Raw genomic sequence first — 27601 nt, forward strand, 5'->3', positions numbered from 1 at the left:
CTCACTTTAAGTGAGTACCTGAAGAGACCTTAGCCTAAAAGGCCAAGGTCTCCCATTGCATCCTGGGCCATCTCCTGTCATTCTGATGAACCATCTGGATATAGGGACCAGATATTCATTAGGATGACTAGATGTCATCATTTCTCTGATGTTATGGTCCTCTTCGAGAACCAAGTTGGGAAGAGCAGCTGGACCAGACCAAGAACACACTGAGGAAAATACAGATTGGAGACTGGTTAATCTTGGAAGTATTAAGAGATTATTTCATAAGATCTCAGCAGGAAGGTCCCAAAAGAATGGAAAAAATCATAAATAACATTAATACCCCAAAAAGGCAATCTGGACAACAGCAATAGCTGCTGACCCATATTCCTATTGTCTTATCTCTATAAAATTTCAGTCTGATTTACAGGTATATCAAAAGTATCCTCCATGAAATTATAAGAAGAAAATAGACAGCTTTCAAAAATGATAAAGTACTCCAACAAGTAGGAAATGCTACAGATATTTAAATTATGCACAGTTCTTTGATAAATACAACCACAGGGATAATTGATCAGTTATTCGCTAATTATTCATGTCAAATGGGACATAGCACAAGACTATGCCTATTCAACAAAGGCGTTTACTTCTGGCATAGAGAATATTTTGTGCAGCATTCAGATGAAAAGAGGATTCCCTGTGGTGAGGTCTTTCTTCTGTCCCTGTTTGTAGAAGATATACTGATTTCATTAAGCCCCATAACATTACAGGACCTCCTCAATGAGATTTATGAATACTCAAAAACAGATCAGCCTAATATGCTATATAGGAAAAACTAAATGGATGAAAAAATTACTATTGATAGAGAGATAGAAAGATGGAGAGATCAATAGACCAATAGATAAATAGAAATATAGAGAGATAGATTGATAGAGATATATCAATAGAAAGACATAGATAGATCAATTGATTAATAATAAGAGCACACTAAGTCATTTGGGTCACCTTGCATTTCAGATGGACAGTGAGTTGAACCCAGAATTAAAGTGGAGGAAGACAGAGGGTTACTTTACATTTGAGAAACAACACAGAGCTTTTAATGAACCTAAATGTCTTCCCATTGCAAAGACTAGATTTTTTTAACATAGATGTTCTTCTGGTAATGTTGTATGATGGTAGATCTTGATATACTAAAAGTAGAGATCTCAAAGTTGCCAGTGATCCAGAGGACTATAGAGAGAGGCTTGTAAATATGGATAGACTGGAGCATATTTCCAGTTATAACCGACCCAGAAATCATGGCATAAGGGATATTTTTAAAAAGTAAATTTTTATTGATATCTTTTTTTTCTACATTGTCTAAATTATGCTCTCCCTCACCTCCCTCCCTGTCATTAAGGGAATTAAGAAAAGGAGGTAGAGCTGCCCTATAGCCAGAGCCAAGGACATCTGTAAAGCTTCCTTCATTGGGTAAGTCCTCTGTGGAGGATCTATGGAAGAACACAGACAAGAATCACAAAGGATGAGAAAGCATGGATGGACTATAAAGGAGGGAGTGTCCATATGGATGAAATTACAAATCCACTAAAGTTTTATAATATTTTATAGCTGGCATTTAAAGGCAGGTAACAGTAGATAAGGCACAGGACCTGGAGTCAGGAAGACCTGATTTCAAATCTAGCCTTAGACACTACCTGTGCAAACTTGGGTGAATCTTTTAACCTTTCAGTGCTTTGGTTTCCTCATCTGTAAAATGAAGCCATTAATAGCATCTACCTCCCAGAGTTGTGATGACAAAATGAGATGATATTTGTAAAGCACTTTGCAAACCTTATAGTAGTTCTGTTTTTCTAAGATTTTTACAGCATTTACAACCTAGTCAATGAGTCTTATGCTACCTGTCCACTATTCTATAATCTCCATTCACAAAGTAATGAGTTAGAGTATATGCTTTGCCCCCTACATATGTACCCTCTCTCATCCACAAATACAACAAAAAATATACATATGTACCTGAGTGCACACACACACACACACACACACACACACACACACACAGCATATACCCATGAATATGCACTTTCCATCACAAACACTCTCCAATACCCCCAAATAGAATAATAACATCATAAATTTAGAACTAGAAGGAGCCTTAGGGGTCATGTAGTCCAACACCCTTGTTACATGCTATCCCCCATCCAAGGGACGAATGCACATACTTAGAAATGCTAAAAAGTAAAGAGGAGTATAAGGGCTGGGGAGTGGGGTGGGGTCCTCATTCCTGGTAAATAGGAAAGCCAGGGATGATGGCTAGGCAGGAAGGATGAAAAAGAACAATGTGAGAGGGCACAGGTGGGAGGAAAGAGTAGGCAGCAAATCCACCACAGCATGCTAGTTACTTCTTGAGATTGCCTAGGGGGCTTTTCTGAGTTCCTATTAAGATCTGATTTTTCTTCTTGTATAGTTCAATAGCTTGGCTGTTTCAGAACATTCCTGGATTCCATCTTTTCCTCACTTATTAACACCTTGCTTTCTTTCTATTATTTCTCTCTACCTGATAACCTTGCAAAAGTCCTTTGATAAACATTTTATTTCCTCTTTACTGAGGAAATCTATTCTTCTTACTGAAAGATGTAGAACTTATTTTAGAGTCAAAATAAATATGTAGTCATTTATTTTAAGCAATTGATGACCAGTATCTATTAATAAAAAGATTCCCATGAATAATATGACACATTAGATTTATGTGACATTTTATACTTTTCAGAACACTTTTATATCTAGGATATTATTTGATCATCATAACAAACCTTCAAGGTAGGTAAGGCAGGTATTATCTTAACCTCATCAATAAGAGAACTGAGATGAAGTGACCTTCCCAAGACTCCCCAGTCAATGAAAGAGTCCGAGCTCAAAATCTTCATTTCCTCATTACAAGGCTCAGTGATGCTTTCACTACACAATGCTACAACTGTCCCTTGTTAACACTGTTGGTGGTGTTGGCTGTTGTTTTATTTCCAGTGAGAGGAAGAAGCAAGAGGAGACATCTCAGAAACGTCTAGAAAAAGCCTCCTTCCAAAATGCTCAAGTTTTACTGAATGAAGAAAAGGTAGCAAAAGAAAAAAAGAAAAAACGACAGGAGCTAATAGTCAAGATTAACATGGAAAACCACCAGGTGAGCAGTCTCCTTAGTACACGTGCTGAAATGTAAAGGAACGCTGGTGATTTAGGGGTTAATGGGAAGTTCCAGAAGAATGGGATGATATGAAGGATGTAGAAGTTGACATGAACAGTTCATGATGTACCTAGAGCTTAGAGGAGTCAGGAAAATGAGGGAACTGATAAATTGGGGACAGACTAATCATAGGGACCTTAGGGGCTGTCTGGGCCAGCCACATCCCTTTACAGATGAAGTCCCTGAAGGGCAGAGAGGCTAAGTCACTTGTCAAAGGGCACACAGGTAAGTAAGCATGAAGGAAATAAGGAAACAAGCATTTATTAAACATTTAGTATGTGCCAGGCATTGTATCAGTGATAGGGATACAAATACAAGCAAAAAGGAAAGATTATCCCTGCCTTCAAGGAGCTTATCTTCTAATGGGGGAAGACAACACACAAAAAGGAGCTGAAAAGTGTGGGGGAAGAGGGAAGACCATGTTTCTGAAGTCAGACACAGAACTAAAAGAGAAATGAAGACTGGCTTAGGCCCCTCCTCAGAATGGTAGCCCCAATGGGACCAGGGGATGAGTGTGGTGGGAGGGACGTTCTGGGTTGAGAAGGCCCCAGGGAAGGTTGGATGTTTCAGGACAAAGAGATCTCTGGTGCTCATGAAAGTTCCAAGATGAGATAAGGTTTGCAAGTTGGTTTTCCCATCAGAAAAAGGGTCAGGAGGGTAAATGAAAAATATGAAAGGCAGAATTGAAGTTAGATTCTCTGACCCTAAAGCCAGTGTTCTTTCCTTTATAACATACTGATGAATACCTTGGAACCAATCAGAGCCATACAAACATAACCCCTATAAAGGGCTTTAAAAGCCAAAGAGAAAAGTTTTTATTTTCTCCTACAGGCAGTTTTGAGTTTCTGGAGTTTATTGAGCAGGAAGTGGTACTGACAGACCTGCACTTTGAGAAAATCACTTTGGTAGGTGGGTGGAGGATGAATTAGAGTGGAGACAGCCTTAAGGCAAAAACAGTCAACAAAAACAATCTAATGGGGTCTGGACCTGTGTTTGCAGTGGTACCCTTGGGTGAGGAAACACTCTCTTCCAAGGAAAGTTGGCACCTCTTTACAACTTATAGTCTTAGATGGTTGCCTAGAAGTTGCGACTTGCCCAAGGTCACATGGCCAATAGGTGTCAGAGGCAAGATTGAACCCCCATCTTCCTAACACCAAGGCCAGCTCTGTTATCCACAGTGCCACTGATCAAATAAATATATAAAATGAGGATTAACATCTTTTTTTAAGTTTTTTTTTTTGGATTAATATCTTATATAAGATTCTTAGCATTTAACAAAGTAGAACCAAAATTAACAAAGCACTAAGTAAAAAACCCATTTCTCTGTCTCTCTTTCCAAGTCTGTCTGAAGTTGTGCTGAGAGGCACGTGATTTAGTGGAAAGAGTAGTGAGCTCGGGGTCAGACCTGGACTGAAATCAGGACTGATAATTACTGTTGTGTCATCTTGAGCGAGATATTTGAACCTCAATTTCCTCATTCACAAAATTGGGGTGACAGTTTTCAAGCAAGGCACAATAACAATATAGGTTTTTGTTGCCTTTAATTTTTACTTATCCTGTATGTTATATGCACATATGACTGTGTATATTTATGTATGTGTATATGCATGTGTATTGTGTGTGCTTATACATATGTATATTATGAGTATGCCCTGTGTATATGCATATAGTTGTAGTCATTGTATAATTCTCCTACCAGTCTTGCTTTCTATCACTTCACATAATATTTTCCCTATATTTTCTTGTAATCTAAATATTCATCATTTTTCCGGCACCAATGTATTCTATTAAATTAGTAAAGCATGATTTATTTAACTACTATCTAATGACTGGACATGCAGGTGATTTCCAATTTTTTAGTTATTATTGTTATTATGTGACATAATAAAACATATCTCATAGTAATTATAATTAAACTACAAGGAATTCAAAGACAGAAACAAAAGTCCAATACATGCAAAAATGATCAGAGCAGTTCTCTGTGGAAGCAAAGATCAGTATGCATCAATTGGAGAATGGCTGGAAAAGCTATTGTATATGGACATAATGGAATATTGTTGTATATTAAGAAATGGTGAATATGGAGAATTCAGAGAAACATGGAAAAACATGCCAACACAGGGCAAAATAACGCAGAACCAAAAGAATAGCATGAGGACTATATATAGTATACTATATATACTACTATACTATATGTGTACTATATATGTAGAAACAATGTAAATGAAAAGGTCAGTCAATAAGCAAGCATTTATTAAGGATCACCATATGCCAGGCTAGGGATGCAAAGAAAGGCAAAAACATGGTCCCTTGCAGCTAGGATGGTCAAAAATTAATGTAGGAGATGTGAATAAATAAGAACATAAAGGTATATGATAAAAAAACAACAGTTATTTGACATCTGGAAATCCACTGGCCAAGGATTCCAAAATGCCTTCTTTGTGGCTTTGCCCATTTTATTTTACTTTCCTTGGTGGAATTAAGCTCTACTTTAAATGGGGGCAAATATCAATGCAGATAAGGAAATTAGCTAACTGTTTCAGAGACATTATAAAAATAAATATATCTACAAAATCAGTGGCTGATCCATAAAAGACAACTGTTGTATAAAGCAGCTACTCAGTGTATGTATATTTGAAAGGAAACAAGTTCACAGCTAAAAGGAACCTTCAGCATAATCTATTCCAACTCCTCATTTTATAGATAGGATATGAACTCAGGTCTTTTGATTCTAAATCCAAGGCCATTTCTATGGTCACATACTCTCTTTACTTCATGCTGCCCCTACAATTTGCTGGGAATCCAGTTTGGTTCAAATTCCTTAATGCCCATACGCTCATAGGTCATAGAGTTAGAACTAGAAAGTTCCTCGGAAGTCATCTAGTTCAATGCTTCGTTTAACAGATTAGGAAACTGAGGCCTAGAGACATTAAATGACCTGTTCAGAGTGATAGCACTAGGAAACATCTGAGGCATGACTGGAACCCATGTTTTCATGACTCCAAGCACGATTCTCTATCCCTTACAACATGCTCCAAAGAAGTTATAGTTATAAAACATGCACACATCCCTCAGTTAGATTATTCCAACTCTCAGAACAGTCCTGAGTCAAAAGCTGATACTCTGGAGCATCTGCAGGGGTGAGCAGGATACCTCTATTAGTTTTGCTTCAATTTATACCTTTAGAATGGCCCTGGACACCCCTGCCCTGCAGTGCAGGTGGTAGATTATAGGTTTACAGCAGCTTTGACTTTGGTATGGTTAGATGCCATACTAGATATTAGATGCCATAAAAAATGCAAAAATTATTGTCAATTCAAGCAAATTAGCTTTCTGACATAAACCCCAAAACCAATAGTATTTGCAGAAAAACTTAAAAGAAGTTGTTTCTAGGAGGCACTGGGGCTACAGATCTATAGTTTATTTATTTGTTTTTACAGATTTGTTTATGTCCTAGCCTTCTCTGTTGGTGTTAAGTGAGACTCTCTGAGGGAGACAGTGCAAGGTATCTTATTGAAACACAGATCCAGGTGCAATACTATTTATGTGTGTCTCCCACACATTTATTTGCAAAGATTTTTTTTTCATTAGAAATGTCTGTTAAGAAGCATTCTACTTTGAGCCTATCTCATCTTTCTTTGATCATGCAGTGAAATCTCCCTGGGAGATCCAGAAATCCACACAGAAGTGCCGTGGCTAATTAGCAAAACAACAAGGGACTGTGGGTGCAAAGTCTAAAGCTACTCAAAATGTGGCCTTCTTAATTCTCACCCAACTCTGGAATGGAGCTTTTATGTTTTCTTAAAAATTTCTAAAAAGCCTGTGATCCACTTTAGAAATCTGAAGATAGTAAGGGAAGAAAAGGGAACCATTTACCTAAGTCAGAGAGCAAGGAAATAATTGTTCCCAGAACATCATTGTTAATGTTGTACTGAGCTCACCTAAAGGACATTGAGCTGAACCACAGGAACACAAAGGAGTACTTTAAGAAGCCCTGGATTATTTTTCTTTCTGATGAGCCTATGATAACTACAGTAGTATTCCCCCCTCCTCCATTTATATGACAAATTTCATTCCCAAAGGTTTCAGTTACCAGGCTTATCCTCCTACCACTGAAATAAAACCATTTCTGAGCAAGAACTTGACAGCAGTCCTCTAGTGAATGATATTCTCTCCCACTTAGCAAAAAAAAATGCTTCTTTGCAAATCAGAATACAGAGGAATGTCAAGTAGACCATGTGGAGGACACCTGAGCCCATACAGCTGCAGTGTTTTCCTAGAGGTAACTTATTTTAGGAGGTTTTAAATGGTGTTGCAGAGCCTCCTTTTTTTAGGCAAATGTAAAGTTTCTTATTGTAATTAAGAATGATCTTTGTTTATATATGTGTGTGTGTGTGTGTGTGTGTGTATGTACATATATATTTATATTCTTGCTCACTTACAACCTATGACCATACTTGATAGAAAAAGAAGACGGTGAGCTTTCCTGAAATCTTTGCTGGGCTCCAGCCTAGCAGACATTAGTTTCATGTATATCTGAGTTACTTTTCTTCAGAATATCACGTGGCCTTTTATGATCACACATCCCTAGATATTTTTCTCCTTGTCATCAGCTTCTGAAATTGTCCTGATGAGATTCTGCATTTCAAAAATGATCACAAATGGAGTCTGTTCTCTAAAACTTTACAGAAAAGAACAGTATTCTCCTTCTTCCTACAAATTAGAGTGCCTCTCCCTTTGCTCAAATCTCGCCAAAAGAAAAAAAATTGCAGTTCCCCCCAGTAGGAATCAGGCAGATGCCTAATTAACCTCTGGGACAGCATCATCTGACACTGCTAATCCAGCAGGTATATGGTGTCACTGTTGTTCTTCAGCCACATAGTTCTCAAGGACCACACAGATATTCAGAGAAATCTCCTTGAGGGCAGGACCTGCTTCACCTTTGTCTTTGGATCCCTGGCATCTGGCACAGTGCCTGACACAATAACAGCTGCTTAATAAGCTGTGCTGTTTGATTGACCTGTGAGTTAACTCAGTGCAGAAACTTCCTGGTGAGGAAACTTCCTCCATCCAAGGCTGCTCAACAACTTTTCTGCAGTTTTAGAAAGTCTCTCCAGGCCCTGAGGACTTGAATAACTTTGCCTCAAAATAAGCTGGGTTTGTGCAGGCAGACTTCATGCAGAAGATAGTGTTTCAGCTGGGTAATAAAGGAAACTAGCCATTCTAAAAGTTGGAAGTGAGAAAGGAGTGCATTCAAGGCATGGGGGCAAGGACATAGGCATAGACATGGAAAATACAATGCCATGTGTGAGGAGCAGTAAGAGCTGTCTGGCTGCACGATAGAGTGAAGGCAGTGTGTAATATGGCAGGAAAGGTAGCTTAGGGCCAAGGGATGATGGTTTTTAAATTGCAAGAAAAAAAAGGAGTTTGTGATTTATTCCTAGAGTTAATAAAGAGCTCTTGGAGTTTGTTGACTAATAGAGTGTCAAGAGTTAGAACTGTCCTTTAAGAAAATCACTTCAGCAACTCTGTGGAAGATAGAGTGGAGTGGGAAGGAACCTGGGACAAGGAGACCGTGGCAATAGTCCAAGGGAGAGGTTATGAGAACCCAAAGTAGGGTGGTGACTGTGTGAGTGGAGAGAAGGGAACAGACACAAGCAAAGTTGGGCAGGTAGAAACAACAAGAGTTGGAAAATGATTCAATAGGTGGGGTAAGAGAGAGTGAGGAATTGAGTACAACCCAGAGATGGTGAATCTGAATGACAAGGAAGATGACAGTGCCTGCTATAGAAATAGGAAAAGTTGGAAGAGGAGTGGGTTTGGAAGGAAAGGTAACGAGTTGTTTTGGACATATTGGGTTTGAGGTGCTTACAGGACATCTAATTGGAAATGTCCAGTAGATAGCTGGTGATGTATGAAATAGGAGCTCAAGAGCTTGACCAGGACTGGATGTATAGATCTGTGACATCTGCATGGAGTTATTAGCTAGAGGCATCGATGAAATTGCCAAGTGAGAGCCCAGGAGCCAACCTTGGGAAGCACCTAGTTGGTGGGCAGGATAATCCAGCAAAGGAGACTTATTATTAGTGGTCAGGAATGTGGGGTAACCAAGAGGAAGCAGAGTTACAAAGAGCCAGAGGAGTTACTGAGAGTATCATCATTATATAAGTGTCAAGAAGGAAAAGGAATGAGAAAAGACCATTCAGTTTGGAAACTGATGTTACTGGAAACTGGAGAACTGAGTTTCAGTTTCAGTGAAGTTTGAAGCCAAATTGTGAAAAGTTGAGAAGTAAAAGATGACAGGAAGTGAAGTTAGCTGGCAGCTTTTTCTAGGATTTTGCTGAGAAAGGAAGGAGATATACAACATGATAGCCAGATAGGATTCTTAAGGATCAGGAAGATCTGGGCATATTCATAGGCAACAGGGAAGGTCCAGACTAGAAAAAAAAAAGAAATAAGAAAAAAAGGCCTTTACAACTTTATAAGACCACTAGTTGCACCACAGATAGTTCTGTATGGCAAAAATACATTGTAAACTTGTTGACATTTTTGTCCTCTTTACAATTCATTGTTTATCTTTCCATGACTGAGAATTTTGATGCAATTACTACTGAGCTTTGAGACAAAAGGGAAATAGCTATGGAATTCTGATGAGTTACCCACTTCATTAATCAAACTAAGCATCTCCAGTGACAGGGTTAGAATTACCACGCAGATTAGATGGCAAATTGCTGTTCTATCTCACGTCAATCATTTCTAGTGACAGCAGTGTGATTACACTTCAGGAAAGAGCTTCTCTTGCCAACAGAATGAGGGCAACTCCAGTGCATGTAATAAATTTAGCAGGGTAAGCTGTCATATGTTCTCTTGAGTGGAATCTTTAAAAGACCAAATGATGTCTCATGGAACATCTCAAAAGGGGGGAAAATCATCCCATTTAGAAATCATTCTCCATCTGAACAGCCCTCTTTTTGCAATTTCTTTTCTTCCTTTTCAATACCGTGGTCATAAACTTAGAAATATTTCTTCCCACAAGTTTGCCTGTTTTTTTATTTGCACATATCAAGCCATAATCATTTGCACAGCTGTGATGTTACAGAGATGATGGCTGCTGGAAAAAAAATTTTTTAAATTGTTTGAAAGCCAAGAGAATCAAAGAGCTGCGTGAAAGAGTAGACATGACTCATTGTATGTGGGGTTTTACAAATGAAGTTTTCAGTCTTTGCTCTTGGGGGAGGCAGTGCTTACCATAGTGAAGGAGAGCCCTTGTTCTAAAGAGACACGAGGCAGGCATCTAAGTGAGTCTGGACAAATACACAGCAGAAAGCGTCATTTACTGCAGATTCTGAAAAGGAAGACTGAGGAAGAGAAGCCAGTAGGGAAGTGTCTCGTAAGCGAATCTTTGGAAGAAGAAGAAGAAAGAGGCTACAAGCGCCTGCCGATTCCTCTCCCTGTCCTCTCTCCTCAGTGGAACGTAGATCTATCCATCTTTCTCCTCGGAAAAGAGATTAAGGAAGGGAGCCCTTTCTCATTCCTTCCATTTTCCTTTCTTCTGAAGGCATATAAACTCAGCCTGCAAAAAAATTTATTCAAAAATAATTTAATGGTTTGAGGAAATTAAGAAAATGCTTTGGTTTCATTTTTGGTGAGTCTTGCTTACTGAAAAATAGTAATAATAATAATAATAAAGCATGAACTTGAAACCTGGGTTTGAATCTAGTTCCTGTATTTATCATGGCAAATTACATCATCTAGTTGAGCCTCAGTTTTGTCGTCCATAATATGGCAATAATACTCGTGTGACACTGACCACTCTGGCCCTCGCTTTCCTAGAAGTCAGGTCAGTTGAATTTCACTGCTCCCCCAGGGTTCTCCAGTACCCTTAAGGGGTGTGGGGGGATGCTTAGGCTCTATGAAAATGGTTCCAGTCTCCACTGATGACATACCTTCAGTTATAGGGGATGGTCTTCTGTACCCCAGTTCCATTGCATCACTAACAGATTAGTTTTCATACAGAAAGATTTACTTCAAAAGGCATAATCACAAATATACAAACTTATTCTCCACCCCACCCCGCCATGGGATACATAATCCCCTTCCCCTCATATTTCCTTAGACTCTTAGAAAGGGATGGTAATTAGATTCATAGGTTAGCTTGCTTCTTATAGAGCATGGTCCCGATTCCAAATCCAAGACCCACCTTGGACTCATGTCCCAGGCACCCAAAATTCTCAGGGGTTTTATGTTGGGCAGGCTGGCTGCACCATCCCACCTGCAATTCTGGCTCTAATTCATTGTCATGAACTGAACTCCTCATTCCCGTGAGGATCACTCTAGTGCTTGAAACTGAGGAGGACGAGCCACCCAGAACACAAGCAAATGGCCCAAGACCCATTTTTCAGAGCTGGGGTAAAAGAGGGAGAGCAGGGGAAGGAATGACTTCCCTTCTCACCAGTTCAGTTCATGTTGTCTACAGCGTGAAGAAGAGGTCCAAAAGGGTGGCCAAAAAAAGAAGTGGCTCAGGCTCATTCATTTCAAAGATACAAGCAGCCAATCAAAGAGGGTTAGACCCACTCATGTCTTAGGCCACCATGTTAAGCAAACTGGGCATGGCCAGACAAACCCAACTTGGACTTGTAGTACCTTACCTATGGCACAAAGACACAGAGTCCTCACAGCTTCTCTGAGTCCAAATTCCATATTCCTTCTGCTATGCTACATTGGGTTATAGACTATATGGTGCTCTACAATTCATAAACTTATTCCCCCCAACCCCATAAAGTAAGTACGTTATCATCTTTTTTTTTGCTGATGAATAAACTGAGGTTCACAGCAGTTAAGTGATTTTTTCAAGATCACATGGCTAGTAATTGGAAAAGCCAAGACCAGAACTTAGGTTATCCAATTCTAAATCCAATCCTCTCTCCACAATATGAATCTAGTGATAAGAATCTCAAACCTTAAAGCTAACTCATAAGGAAACTAGTTTATGAGAGGCAGACTTTTTAGTGCCCCTGAGAACATCCCTTAAACAGCTGTCAGCCTTCTGTCACAGTGAGAATAGAAGTTACGGTGTAATTCATGAGAGAAACTATCTCAATCACAGGACAGATTTTGGTATATGATTGTTCTTTTTCTGCCTTCTAGTATGAAGGTGTTCCATGAAAATCATTAGGAAAAAAATCCAGATAAAATATTGAATAGGTACAGTGTGTGTATGTACATAAACACACACACACAGATTTTTTTAAAATTCTCCTTAACCCTGAAATGTGGTGGTTTTCTGAATGTTTTCAATGCAGTGCCTACAAAAGTATTTCTCTGCCTGGAAGAAGGTGGTTTTTGAACACAAATTTAAGATGAAGAAAGCTCAGACCCTAGCAGATTGGAAATGTCAGATGAAGTTCCTACAGACCTGGAGGGAGTACACAAGAATTCAAAAGTTGGCACGGGAGACTCAAGCCATGGAGGCTTCTGTTAAGGAACAAGTCAGGTAAGAACATTCAGACTTTTCCTGGATGATCCTTGATTTTGAGATGAAAGGGCCCATCTAGTCCAATCTTCTTATTTTACAAACAAAGAACAAAGGCCTATAGACCCAGTGACTTCCCCAAAGTCACACAGGTAGTGAATGGCAGGGCCAGGATTGGAACCCAATTCTTCCTGACTCCAGGTCTAGTGGGCAGATTCATCAGTTCAGTTTAACAAACAAACCCTTACCATTGTGGTAGTTGCTGGGTGTACAAAGACAAAAATGAAAAATAGTCTCTTCCTTCAGGGACCTTATACTTTATAGGTAGAATGCCCGATGAATACAAATAAGAAAAAAAAAAAGGTTACCCAAGGTTGTATGTAGTAGACACTAGACACTGGGGGTTTCAGAGAAACCTTTCCATACAAAGTGGCACTTCAGTTGACCACTGAAGGAAAATAAAGATTCTGAAAGGTAGAACTGAGGAGGAAAATACCATTTTGGATGTTGGGAGAACTAACAGTTAAAGCCTTCCAAAAACAGGAATTGCCTCAAATACCCATCACTAGCAGAGGTTAAAAGACCCTCATCAGAATATTGTAGATAGGATTTCTGTTTAGATAATCTCCCTACCAGCTCTACAATTCTATGATCCTGAACATGGCATTTAAAGCTTTTCACAATCTGGCTCCCTCCCATCTTTTAAGCCTTATTTCCCACTATTCACCTTTTAGGAATTCTACTCAGAAGTCATACTGAACTACTTACTCTTCCATTATTTTGTCATGTCCTCACTGACATCATGAAGCTACAAAATGAGAAAGGCTTCATGAGGGAAGTAGGATTGGAAACCTCCAATGATGGTGTAGAATTTCATTAGGTGAAGATGGGAAGATCATTTCAAAATGGCAGATGGAAGGGTATGACAAGAGCACAGAAACAGAAAAGAGCAAAGTGTGTTGCAGGACCCTGTTATTTGTAAGAACCTTGTTCCTTCTCTTCCTTCAAGGTTCAGTTCAGGTATCATCTCCTCCATGAATTCTTCCTTGACCCTACCCACCTCCAGTCTAAGAGTGTTCCTTCCTTCCTTGAATGCAGCTCTGACCTCTCCATTTAATCATATTCTAAGTTATATCATCATTACTGTTATCACTTTTCCCTTTCAAGATTGTAAACTCTTTAAAGGACATCTCTTTTTTTATCTCTATATACCCAGTTCATATACTTGAATAGTAACTTAAACTTAGACATTTTTAAGTAAGTTGAATTGAACTTTTTATTCTAAGAGTATTCATGGCAACAAGATTTGTGAAATAAAACTTCCTATTTTTAACAAAAAGGCTATTGCAACTAGTGTCAAATAACCAAATTCTAGTACAATAAAAGAATTAGAATTGTACCTTGAAGCTGATGATAATGTTCTATTTTGAGATCCCCTAGCACCCCTGTTATTGAAAATGTTTCAGATATGCCCTCTCCCATGCTAGTGTGATAGCCAATCCTAGAAAAAATTATGAAAAAACAAAGCTTGTCTTTAATATTATTTATCAACTCTGTGCATAGCCTACTTTCCCAATTTAATGGTCCCAGGCCCATATTCAGTTCTTCCTCACCAATACCACCAATCCCTGACCCCAGGTGGGTGCTCTGGATTTCTAAACCTGACCACTCCTTCACTTATGATCAGTATTCTCAACTTTCTCTACCACTCCCATCAAAGTTAATTTGTCTTGAGTCCTTCATGGTTTGATGCTCTGTTAATGTAATCATTGTGGTTGACATGTGCCTCTTCCCCAGTAACATATTTGCAGCTCAATAAGGTTTTTCTGGAGACAGTGCCTTAACCAAAGGTTACATCTTGCAATTTCAGATATTAACAGGCTGAGAAACATGTTTGGGGTTAAATAGGGCTTTGGGAATCCTTTAAATCATATCATTCATTCATTCATTCATTCATTTGCTCCACAAAATCAGTTAAGTATCAGCTACATGCAAGGCATTATGCTAGGCTCTCAGGAAGAAATATAAAGAAATAGAAAATACTTTTCTGTCCTTCCACTTGATTAAAAGTATACAAGGCCTTAATGTATGTGTAGCCTCTCTGCCTCAAGTCTCTCCTCTCTCCAGTTCATCTTCCATATCTGATCACCTCTAGGTAGCTCCTTCTGACCTCTAGGAGCAAATACAGACCCATCTGCTTAACACTGAAGTCCCTTCACAACCTACCTACCCAGGTTTATTATACATCATTCCCCTTCATCCACTTCAGACCATTTCATTTCTGGATCTTTGTATCACCTGTCCCCCATGCTTCTAATACAGTCTATCCTCATATGCTGGCCTAGTTTCCTTCAAAGCTTAGCTTAAGAGCTATCTGCTATGAGAGCCTTTTCTGGATCCTTCTAGCTCCTTGTGCCTTTTTCAAATTATCCTTTAATTATTCATTTAATATATGCTCATATATACATATGATATCTCCTCCTACAGAGTAAAGTCTTTGAGAGCAGGGACTGTTCTGGAATATTGCCTGATACATAGTAGGTACTTGATAAATGCTTGATGACTGGTTGATTAGTACTCTATGAATTGGGGAGCTAGGTGGTCCCATGGATAGAATGCCAGATATGTAATCAGGAAGACTTATCTTACTGAGTACAAAACTGGACTCAGACACTTACTAGCTATATGACCCCGGGCTTAACCTTGTTTGCCTCAGTTTCTTTATCTGTAAAATGAGCTGGAGAAGGAAATGGCAAACCTCTCCAGTATCACTTCCAAGAAAACTCCAAATGGGATCACTGAGAGTTGGCCACAATGGAAAAACAACTGAACAACAATGCCAACTGTGTGAATAAGAGAAGTTTCTTCAGTGGAAGACTTTATGAGGGAGGTAGATTTGGAGAAAGGCCTTCGAGGCTAAGGTAGGAGTTCATTAGGTGCAGAATCATTTCAGATGGGGGTGGGAGTGGCAAGAGCAGAAATTCAGAAGCAGAAAAGAGGAAAGGGTTTTGGGGGACACAGGCCAGTTAGGTTGGAGCCCAGGGCTCACTTGCATTGGGAAGAAGAATGCCAAAAAGGTTGCTTGGTCCCATACATGTTAAACTTTGAAATTTAGAGTTTATTCTGTAGGCCTTTGAGAGCTATTGAGTTTGGAACAAGAAAGTCATAGAACTAAATTAACCTGGAGCAGGGTAGAGGAGAGATGGGAAAGAAAAAGACCAGAGGCAGGAAACTGGTAAGGAGGCTCTTGGAATGATTCGGGTCTGAGGTAATAAGTGGTGATATCTGCATAATAAGAGTGGGTGTGAGAATGAAACAGAAGGACTGGATTTGAGCCACACTGTGGAGGAATAATCAATAGAACTTGGTGATTTCTTGGATGTGGGCCACCTGGAGAGGAGAGAAGGGAATATGACTGAGGGTGTCAGGAGAGACTTCATGTAGAAGGTAGGACCCGAGCTATGCTTTGAGGGAAGCCCACGATGCTAGGAGGTGGCGATGCGGAGGGACAGAGAAGGAAGAGAGCAGCAGCTCAAGGGGAGGGATAGCCTATGCCAGTGTGCGGAAGTATTCCTGTGGTCCATAGGACAATTTGGCTAGCATTCATAGTGCTGCAGGGAGGGATGTGCTATCAGTGCAGATAGATTAGGCTCTCAATTGTAAAGAAAGAGCAGTTTGCCTTTTTTCCTAGAGGTAATAGGGAGCTACTAACACTATTGAGCAGACCAGTACTTAAGAACATCAGGGTGACAGCTGTGTGGTAGACATATTGGAGAGGGCAGAGACTGGAAACAGGGAGACAAACTAGGAAGCTACTGAAATGGCCAACGGAATCAAATGCTGCAGAGAAGAGGAAGAAAATGAAGACTGAGAAAAACCTTTAAAGTGGCAATTAAAACACTGTTGACTTTTGAAAGAGTTGTCTTAGAACATGAGGGACAGAAGCCAGATTGTAAAGGGTAAGAAAAGGGTGCAGCGAATAAAATGCCAGGCTGAAGTCAGGAAAACTCATCTTCCTGAGTTCAAATCCAGCCTCAGACACTTACTAGCTGTGTGACCCTGCGCAAGTCACTTAGCCCTGTTTGCCTCAGTTTCTTCATCTGTAAAATGAGCTGGAGAAGGAAATGGCAAACCACTCCAGTGGTTTACCTAGAAAACCATAAAGGGGGTCATGAGTCAGATTGGACCATCAGGACTAGATCAGGGAACAGAGGGAATCTAAGCAAGAGAAGAGGAAGTTGAGATGACTCAGTGAATAGAGGGCCAGGCTGGAGTCCGGAAGACTCATCATTCTGTGTTTAAATCTGGCCTCAGACACTTCCTAGCTATGTGACCTTAGGCAAGTCACTTAACCCTGTTTGCCTCAGTTCCTCATCAGTAAAACGAGCTGGAGAAGAAAAAGGCAAGCTACTCCGATATCTTTGCCAAGAAAACCCCAAATGGGTTCACACAGAGTTGGACATGATTGAAATGACTGAACAACAAAAGGGGATGAGAGAAAGTAGGATAGAAAGAATATTGGCTGTGCAAGTAGATAAATAGATAAATAAATATAGATCAATAGAACTGCAGGGTCAAGTGAAAGGTTCCTTTTTTTTCTTTTTAAGATAGGAAATGATCTATGCATATTTGGAGGCTGAAGGGTAAAAATGTAGCCAGGAGAGAAAGATGGAAGATGCTGGAGAGAGTGAAGATAATTATGGGGAATAAGGTCCATCGTAGCTACCTAGACATAAGAACCAATTTGCCTAGACAAAAGGGATCAACAGGAAGCCAGGTCTCCCAGATGCTCATTATTTCTACCTGCTGGTTTCCTTTATTAGAGGGAAAAACAAATCAGAAGCACAGGTTTTATTTTTAACTAGTTTTTAATAAATTCTAGAAAATGGTTGTAGGCTAGTTGAATGAATGAATTAATGGGGTGGTTTTTAATTGACATATGCCTCCGAAAAGATTTTTTTTTTTTAATCAGTGAGCTCAAATGACCTTCAGTTTCACTTCACTATTTAATTTTTGTTGCGTGTTTTTGGATGAGAACCAGGTGTTATCTTAGCAACATTTGGATTCTGCCGATCAGATCTCGATTATCTTCTATGTTTAAAGTCTCGTGCTCACTGCTCTAGAGGACAAGCTGCCTCTGCTTGAGGAGTTTACAATCTGGTCATGGAGATAAGACCAGAACACAGGAGAAGTTAACTAACAAGAAGAGGTTTTATGTACTAAATGCCAATGCCAAATGTGAGGCAGAGGCAGTAAGAGCTGGGGGAGTTCAGAGCTGGAGAGATAATTATGGATTGTAATGGTACTGCAGTATTGTGGGCCTTGAACTAGGCCTGGAAGGACAGGCAGAATTTGTATAGGTATTCTTATTCAAAGTACCTGAGAGGGGAGAGGGAACAGACACGTTGAGCAAAAGGGAATTCTGAAATGGACATGACATATTTGGAAGACAGTGAGTAAACCAGTCTGACCAGAGAGAAATTTAAAAGTTGTTTTTGTTCCTGTTTCCCTGTCCCTAGCAGGGTGGCCTTGCATGTAATAAGCACTTGAACAAATGTCATATTAAATCAAGAGGTAGGTTGGGTCTGAATTGTTACTGAACCCACTTACAATCATAGTCATCTATTCACTTATTCCTTCCACAAATATTCGTTGAGGACGTACTGTGTGTAAGACACTGTGCTCTACTATCTATTTCAGCATTTCCCTTTGAACCTACAGCTTCTTTGATTCCCCAGTAATTTAGACCCCCCCCCTAAAAAGACATGTGTGTCTTAGGATTCCACAGTGAGTCCACAGTAACATACAGAAGGCAGGAAGAGCAGTTTCTATATCCTGATATGCTTTAAAACATTAATTTTTTTAAATACTGCATCTTAATACTTAACACTTTCTTCTTGTGGATTACCTGTAGATTACTGAATTTCTATGAGTTTTCATTAGTTTATATATTGCCTCCAAACCTAATTGTTCAAAGTCTAGTTAGTTAGTTAGTATTTACTCTCCTATTAGGTAAATATCACATCAAATAATATACTTGCCCTTTTCAACCGTACTTATCATTTCCAATTTCCATTTAAAATGTTCACAATACATCTTGGTTCTTCAGGAGATTTTTACCAGGATAACAAGAAAAAATAATTCCTTTTGTCTATATAATGCTTTATGTTTAGAAGGTATATGCATATGTGTATGTATGTGTGTATTTCCACACATGTATATACACACATATACATGTAGATGTGCATGTGTGTGTAGTTACCTGATTTGGTCCTCAAAACAGCCCTGTGAGGTAGACAAGGGAGGTATCATAATGCTTTTCAAGTTGGAGAACTTGAAATTCACAGTTTAGTGATTTGTCCCAGATTTTATACTTAGTAACAAGATAAATTAGTCTAGAACCCAGGTCTCCTAATTCCCAACATCTGTATAGATTGCTCATTTGTCATTAGTACTGTTCTAGAAGTTCAAACTGCTATCAGGCTGAGATTCTTATTTCCTTACAGGGTATGTTTCTCCCTTCTCTATGTTTCTGGCTGCATATCTGTCTCCCCTCCTCTTTTATTTCCTCTCTTCTGTCCTTCTTTCCTCTCTTCTTTCCTTTCCTCTCTGTATTTTCATGCTGTTTGTGATCATTTCAGTTATTTTTGTCTATGGTTCCCCAATACTGGCTTTTGAGAAGCACTGGGTCAGGGTGTGCAGGGGAGAAATATTCCATCCCTGAATAATTATGAATCTTTAGGATACTATGCAAGAGATCATTTTCTTTTTAAACTGTCTGCTTTGAATAAATTATAGCTATGATAGCTGTCTTTTCCCGTGTGGCTAGTCAGGAGGGTTGTTGCTTTGCAGAGGGGCAATGTTAAATTCAAAAGGTAGCCCAGATTGCCTAAAAATGGTTAAAGAGTGGGACACAGCTTTATTCTGGGTTTTCAGCCTCCATATTTCTTCTTTCTCCAACTATGGGACAAATGTGTGTATATTTAGATGTTCTAATACCTTAGATAACCATCACTAAATGAGCTACACTCCCTTTTAATGACTGGACCTTCTACTCATTTCCCCTGCTGTCTAATTTAATCTTTTTTATTTACAGAAATATTTTTGCTTTTCATACAATCCACATGATCCCTCTTCTGATGGCCAAGATTGCTTTCAGCAATTCCTACTGTAAAAATATGAAATTAACACATCAGGTGAATTTCACACTCCCCCTTCCCAAGCCAGATTGATGTAAATTAAATTTCACATTAATCAGACAGAGAAACTTACAGCTACTATACTGTGGAAATTGATGATTTTCCCTCACTAGGGTAAGATAAGTGATCTTTGTGACATTCTGTATTTATAATGACTTGTAGTTTTTCTCCACAAAAGTCCTACTCTGATGCCTCACTGTGGCATGAGGGTGGTAGGCCTGAATTCTTGAAGGCTTTGGAAGCAGAGCACAAGCCCTAGGAAATTCTACCTTGGGCATCATCCTGACAACAGACTGCCTACTGCATGGAGTCCAGCCTGAGTCCAGAGTGGCTCATCACCATCAGGCTGGCTACTGTCTGATGAATTCTTTAATCATGGCAACCCATTAAACAAACTATCCCAACGTACCTTCAGTTCTGTGCAACCCCCTCCTATTTTTGCAATCATAATGGCAGAGGAAGGGGCAGAAGATAATAAAAATCACACAATTTTTAACTCTCATATTAACATTAACTACTAGCATTTTGGGGGGCAGCTAGGTGATGCAATGGACAGAGCACCAGTGCAGGAGTCAGGAGGACCTGAGTTCAAATCTCACCTCAGACACTTGACACTCACCAGCTGTTTGACCTTGGGCAAGTCATTTAACCCCAATTGCCTCATCCTGGGTCATCTCCAGTCATCCTGATGAATCACTGGATTCAGATGGCTCTGGAGGAGAAGTGAGGCTAGTGACCTGAAAAGCCCTCCCTCACTCAAAACAAAGTCAAGTGCAAGTCATGTTATTATTTCTCTGATGGCATGGTCTTCTCTGGCAACAAAGGATGAACACACACTAGCATTTTAAATGTGATACCCTTGTCCCATGACTCAATGTATTACTAAAAGAACTGAACCACATAAAATTGAAAGTATCATGGAAGTAACTATAAATCAACACTAACTGACAGTATCACTATAAAAGAAACCAACAGTCATACGGAAAGTACAGATAAATGGAAGGATGTTTTTTAGATGCCTCTTGGAGAGTCAAATGACAGAGTTTGTGGAACTGGTTTAATCATGTCCCCAAAGGCAATAGAAGCATCATTTTGTGGGATGCCTGGTCATATTTGCCTTATAGTATTGATGATGGGCCTAAGTTTGAAAATGACTATGAAGGTAATTCATCAGCATGAATGTTGCAAAGGATGAAGAGGGAAACACATTCTATGAAGAACCTGACATTACCCTCCAAGCAAGTTCAACACATATACTGATTTGTAAGTCATTGATTTCACTGTGAAGGGGAACACAGGGAGGAAAGAGTGAGAAAATACTTTGGAAAATAGGGTTCAGCATTAAGAAATGAAAAAGACGCCAAGGACTGGTAGACTCCTTAGAGTGGTATATCATAAATGCTTTCTTCTAGAAAGGAGTTAGAAGGTGTTAGGCAGGCTGAGCTCTAGATACCATCAGCAAAAAGAAAAAAATTGAGTCTATTTTAACAGAAAGGAAATGATTGGTTATAGATGTGGAAGTTATTTTCAAATCAGTTGTCCATGTGTAGTCATGCCACTGACTGGTTAGAGCACAGCCAAGAGCAATACCAAACCATAGAATAAGGTAAAGGTAAGAAGAAGCTGGAGGCAATGATAGTAGTCCCAACCTGTCCTATTAAAACAAGTGACTGATGCTGAGAAATGGGTGAAATAAAAGACATTGAGAGGGCTTATCATCATTCTCCACAGGAGTTTCATCAACAAAAGCAAAATCATCATCCATCAAACAGATACCAAAGAACCGAGAAGCCACTTCAGCAAATAAATCCATGATCTCCTTACCAAATGGAGAGCCAAGAAAGCCAAGTATGGCATGAGTGTGGAATATAAATTCACTTGCGAAATCATACAGAAGAGAGATGGCAGAAGATTATAAATACTCTCTTCTCACCAGATAGTGAATGGTCATTGCAAAAAGGCGATGGAGGAGAAAACGAGTGCAGAAGGCTTGGCAAGACTTTTTCCAATGAATAAATTTTGATAAAAGAATGTGAATGAAAAGTCCTCAAAATAGGAATTTCAGATTATTAACAATCATATGAAAGATTACTCCACACGACTAGTAAGATAAATGTAAATCAAAACAACTCTGAGGTTTTGCCACATGGAAAGCAAATTGGCAAAGATGAATAGTCAGCATTAGAGGGATTGTGGAAATAACAGGCTCATTAATACACTGTTGAGAGAGCTGTGAATTCTAGACAGGAATTGGTAATTTTGCTAAGAAAGTGATTAAAATGTTTTTACACTTTGACCCAGAGCTCCCATATATTTCTATACACCTTGGAGGTCAAAGATAAAAAGAAAGGTCTTGTATGCACCAAAATATTTATATGTAGTACCACTTTTTGTACTGGCAAAAAACTGTAAACAAAGTACATGGGGAATGACTAGATAAATTGAAGTACATGATTATAATGGAATATTATTGTGCTATAAGAAACAGTGAATATTAAGAATATAGAGAAACATGAGAACACATATAAACTAATGCAAAGTAAAGTGAACAAAACCAGGAAAATAATAAATACAGTAACTACAACAATGCAGAAAAAAGAAAAAATTGAAACTAAACATTATGTAATTATAATTAGTAAAGCAGCTAGGTGGTGCAGTGGATAGAGCACTGGGCCTGAAGTCAGAAAGACTCACCCTCCTGAGTTCAAATCTGGCCTCAGACATTTACTAGTTGTGTGACCCTGGGTAAGTCACTTACCCCTATTTGCCTCAGTTTCCTTATCTGTGAAATGAACTGGAGAAGAAAATGGCAAACCACTCCAGTATCTTTGCCTAGAAAACCCCAAATGAGATCATGAAAAGCCAGACACAACTGAAATATCTGAACACCACCACCACCAACAACAACTATAATGGTCAAGCTTGGTCCCAAAGAAGTCATATGAAAATGCAATTCTTTCCCTTCATTGTTGAAGAGGGGACTATGGTTGTATAACACTGTATATATAATGTTAGATCTAGTTGGTCTTTGATGGATTACTTTCTTCCCTCTTTATTCTTTGTTAAAAGAAGTGTTTCTCAAGAAGATAGGAGGGATATAATGTGAAATGAAACTAGTTTAAAAATGAAAGATATCATTCATAATGTCTTTTTTAATGACTTGTCATGAGATCCAACTAAGACAGATCATCCTAAATTCAGTTACAAGTGAAACCTGAAGTAGAATAATAAATATACAGAAATCAGAAAACATCTCCCTCTGTTTTGAGAGTGACTTATCTTTCTCATTCATGACATTGAAAGCACCATATTTTGTGATTATAATACCCCAGTTTGAGGAAATGGAAATCTAACAAAAAGAAGATTAGAAGAAAAATTGGACTGGACCAAGTACACACAGAAGAGAGCCACATTTTAAAAGTACCAAGAGATCAATTTTCAAGATATTTAAAAGAGAGGAAGATACTAAATAACTAGAAATAATCATTAGCAATACTGATGCTTTTTTTTAAATCAGTTAAGAGAATTCAAATAGCTATTAACCCACATGCTTACTTTCTCATCTCTGTAAGATTTTTATAAGAATGAGTATAAATACACTAAGGATATTCTTGATGAAAATGTAAGAAGGAACTGGATAGGCTTTAGCAGGCAAATTTCTACTAAAGATGTCTTCATGAGCCCACAACTGAAAGACAGAGAACATCCAATATCTTACTATGCTTCAGTTTTTAAATTGTTAATTTTTAAAATCCAATGTGGTAAAGAAAAGAATTCAGCCTTAAAGGCTTTCCTCTAACAAAATGTCAAGATCGTGCAAGATTCCTTAGTAAGGGGATCTAACCACAGATATAACTTTGTTCAATGTTTCTGTTAATGTCAATGTCAAATAAATATGCTCACCAAGGTAGTCATCATTCTCATTGAGGATGTCCACAAAACAGTTCAAATGGAACAGTGAAATACTCCAGGTGTTCCAATTTGTGAATGAACTCCTGTTGATTGCATTGTCTCTGAATATTCGTGGACCTTTTCAATAAAATTCATGGCCTTTCTCAGAGGAGAATGGCCTGCCTGTCCACATGAGGAAAAACATTCTAATAGAAAAGAATGCCTATTGCCAAGATATATAGTTCAATGGGCAGCCCATTAAATTAGTTTATCAGTATTTTTTAGATGGGCAATGGAAAAAGAAAATTACCTGGACCCAGAATTGAATAGGAAGAGGACAATACAAAGGGTTGCCTTTGGAAAACTCCACAGAGCCTTCTTTTTTCAACAAATAAGTATTGACTTGCTTTCCTCCCCACTTCTGCCCTCCCATTGGAAAAACAAAACAAATGCCCTGCAACAAATACACAGTCAAATAAACAAATTCTCATGTTGGCTAAGTCCAAACACTCATATCCCACTCACAAATCTAGTCCATTGCCTTACATCAGAACGTGGACAGCATTCTAAATCATAGGTCTTCTGGAGTTGTTGTTGACCTTAATTGTGTTGATCAGAGATCTTACATTTTTTTCAAAATTGTTCATTTTTACGTTGTTATAATAAATCGTTATCCTGGTTCTTGCCTCCTTCACTCTGAATCAGTTCGAAATGTGGTTCAAGTGACTCATGCTTCCCGTATCCCTTCCCCATTTTTATAGACTAATGTTTATATCCCAAAATTATGTGAGATAAGTTTTTCCCATTACTCCCCTTGTCTTCTCTAATATATCTTTTCTTCTTCTAAATTAATCAAAAGACCACAAAAACCCATGCATAACTCCCCCCATTTTATTTGACTCCTGCTAACATCATGGTTCTTAGGGGATACTTATATCATCTGCACCCTACACTGTGCTAATAAATGGTTAGCAACTGACTTCCTGAGGGAGGGAAGGGGGAAAGTATACATGACAAATTTTTTCAGTTTAATCTGCATAACAGTTTCTCCATGACCTTTTTAAGTTTAGACAATCAACAAACCAATAAATCAAGCCCTGATTTATAAACATTTGCAGATTTTCAAGGTGTAAATGCTTACACTGAAAATTTATCAGTCCCTTGAGAGCCAGCTTGAGCTGGTTTCAGCATACCACTATCTCCACCTTTTCTCTTTAGAATACAGACACTTCATCCTTTTAAAATCTTTTTTCAATTGCTTGCCTATATTTAACTTACTATGTTTCTCTTTACTCTCATGTTTGTATTTCATATCTCTACTCAGCTCTAACTTTGTCATCACGAATACTTCTGGGTAAGTTATTCTTAGTTGTAAACCTCTATCTTTTTCCTTTTTTAAAATATTGTATTCCATACTTTCCTCTTATTTATAGTGGTAACTGCTAAATCATATGTGATCCCAACGTCTTCTTGGTACCTGAATTCATTTTTTTCTGGCTACTTGAAGTATTTTTTCTTTGACCTGGAAGCTCTAGATTTTAGTTGTGATATTCCTGGGAGTTTTTATTTTAAAGGTTCTTTTGGAGATGACCAGTGGATTCTTACGAGTTTCATTTGACCCCTCTGATTCTAAGAGTTCTGAGTAGATTTCCTTAATGATTCACTGAATGTCCATACTCTTTTTTCAGTTATAGCTTTCAGGTAGTCCAGTCCAATAGTTCTTAAATTATTTCTCTTTAGTCTGTTTTCCAGGTCCATTGTTTTTTGTATGGCATACTTTACATCCTTTTACTTTGTTTTACCATTGACATTCACTCTGAGCCAGAAGGCTCCAAAATACTGTCATTAAGTGTACTTGAGCTGGAACCTATTGTGTTCCAATATATGGGCTCCAGAGTGAAATGGATTTAAAGTTTGGTCTTTGAGAAAAGAGGAAGCAAGGAAGGAAAGAAGGAAGGAAGGAAGGAAGCTAGTCAATAAATCCCAAGTTGACTGGGCAGCTTCTAGCTCTCCTACCAGGAGAGGGAGAGGGTTTTTGTTTTTTAAATTAAAGAGTCCATCCCTTGACTCACTTCTTAAAGAGGTCTATTCACTAAATGGACATTACATCACTCAAAGTGAAAACCTGAAAATGCCTAAAAGTACCAGGGTCTCCAGGGTTTCCCATTGCCTCCTGAGCCATCTCCAGTCATCCTGATGAATATCTGGCCACTGGACCCAAATGGCTCTGGAAGAGAAAGTGAGACTGGTCACCTTGCACAGGCTCCCTCACTTAAATCAAAGTCAACTGCAAGTCATGTCATCATTTCCCTGATGTCATGGTCCTCTTCCAAAATGAAAGATAAACACAATAACAACAATAACTCTGTTTTAACATCTCTTGTTTCATGGAGTCATTGAGTTCAATTTGCTTCAGAGAATCTCTTATTTGGGTAAGGTTTTGTACCTCTTATGCTAAGCTGTTAATTCTCTTTCCATATGTCTCCTCCATAGTTCTTTTTTTAAAATTCTTTACTATCACTCTCATGTATGAGATCATTTTTTAACTCATTTTTAAACTCTTGAATAATTTCTTCTAGGAATTCTAATTGATCTTGTAAACAAACTATGTTTTTCTTTGAGACTTTTCTTGTAGGTCTTTGGAGTTAATCTCTACTTCTGGGTTTGAGTCTTGATCATCCCTGGCCTCATAGTAAACCCTTTTATCTTTTTCTCATTTATTCATTCTTCTGGTGATTTTCTCTGGGCACCATGGGTGTTTCTTGCTGCCTGGGAGGTCTAGGGGCTGACTCTGACTGAGATCCTGCCCTCTCTGGGAAACCATATACTGCTAGCGTAGGGAGAGGCAAGTCTGAGTCCCAGATCAGCTCTGGGAATCTCCCCACTGCTATTTTATTTTGGTGTGTGGGTGCTGAGTGTGTGCTCCAGGAATGCTTTGAGATATCTAAATTATGGTCCCGTTATAGGGGAGGGATCTGCTCTGGGTGCTGAGTCTATGTCCCATTCCCCTCTGGGAGGTTCCACTATTTCTGGCTTAAGATGAGGATTGAGTTCCTCATCAGCTCAGCCATCTTTGTGATACCTCTGAACTCTGGGCACTGAATCCATGGTTCCAGCACATGCTTACCCCATCATTCTTGCCCTGGTCACTTGCTGGTAGGTCAGATTTGTGATCTTGGTCTGAAAAGATGGCCCACTCTTTTGATTTGACTGCTTCCTCTTTTACTTCTTTATCAATATTCAGCCTAGCATTCATCTTGGTTCATTGTTGCTGTAATTGTTGGAGGAACTGGGCTGTCCTGTTTTCCCTTTCTCTTCCATATTGGCTGGTCTTCAAGTTTTGCAGTACTTTTAATGATCCCAAGCTGTTCCTTGACACACAAGCCCAAATTTTTTTTTAACAACCATATTCTTCTACTGTATATCAGTAAGACATGGAACACCAAAATCTCAAAAGAATAAAAACCTTAGATTTCCCAAAGGAGAATAGGGAACTGTATGGTAAATGTAAGGATACAGCATAGTATTAATGAAACTTGAATTCAAGAAGTGGCATAGCAGATTTTTTTTTCTAGACCAGTGATTTCATCGGCAGAAGAGTTCCCAGAGTAGAACTCCTTTACCAAAGCAGACTGGCACTTCCTCTGCAACTTATTGTCTTTGAGAACTGCCTGGGGCAGTGAGAAGTTGTCAGTTAATGAACAAATATTAAGCACCTACTGTGTTCCAGGTACTGTGCTAAGGCATGGGGATACAGAGAAAGATAATAGTTCCTCATTCTCTGGAAGCTTGCAGTATAATGGGAGAGACAACATGTAAACA

The 27601-nt window shown here is 38.8% G+C and overlaps 2 protein-coding genes across 3 annotated transcripts in view; one reads left to right on the forward strand and one right to left on the reverse strand.

Annotated features, from left to right (window-relative positions):
* The window catches only part of QTRT2 (queuine tRNA-ribosyltransferase accessory subunit 2), a 129655-nt gene that overhangs the window by 76620 nt on the left and 25434 nt on the right, over positions 1 to 27601 (reverse strand). The window lies entirely within an intron of this gene.
* Positions 1 to 27601, forward strand: part of CCDC191 (coiled-coil domain containing 191) — a 104550-nt gene that overhangs the window by 31759 nt on the left and 45190 nt on the right. For both annotated transcript variants that reach the window (XM_072613950.1, XM_072613949.1), the window contains 2 exons: positions 3004 to 3157; positions 12520 to 12710. In XM_072613950.1, coding sequence (XP_072470051.1) covers positions 3004 to 3157; positions 12520 to 12710 — 345 coding nt within the window. The remainder of the gene's footprint in view (positions 1 to 3003; positions 3158 to 12519; positions 12711 to 27601) is intronic.

This window comes from Notamacropus eugenii, chromosome 5, assembly GCF_028372415.1.
Source record: "Notamacropus eugenii isolate mMacEug1 chromosome 5, mMacEug1.pri_v2, whole genome shotgun sequence".
Classification (NCBI taxonomy): Eukaryota; Metazoa; Chordata; class Mammalia; order Diprotodontia; family Macropodidae; genus Notamacropus; species Notamacropus eugenii.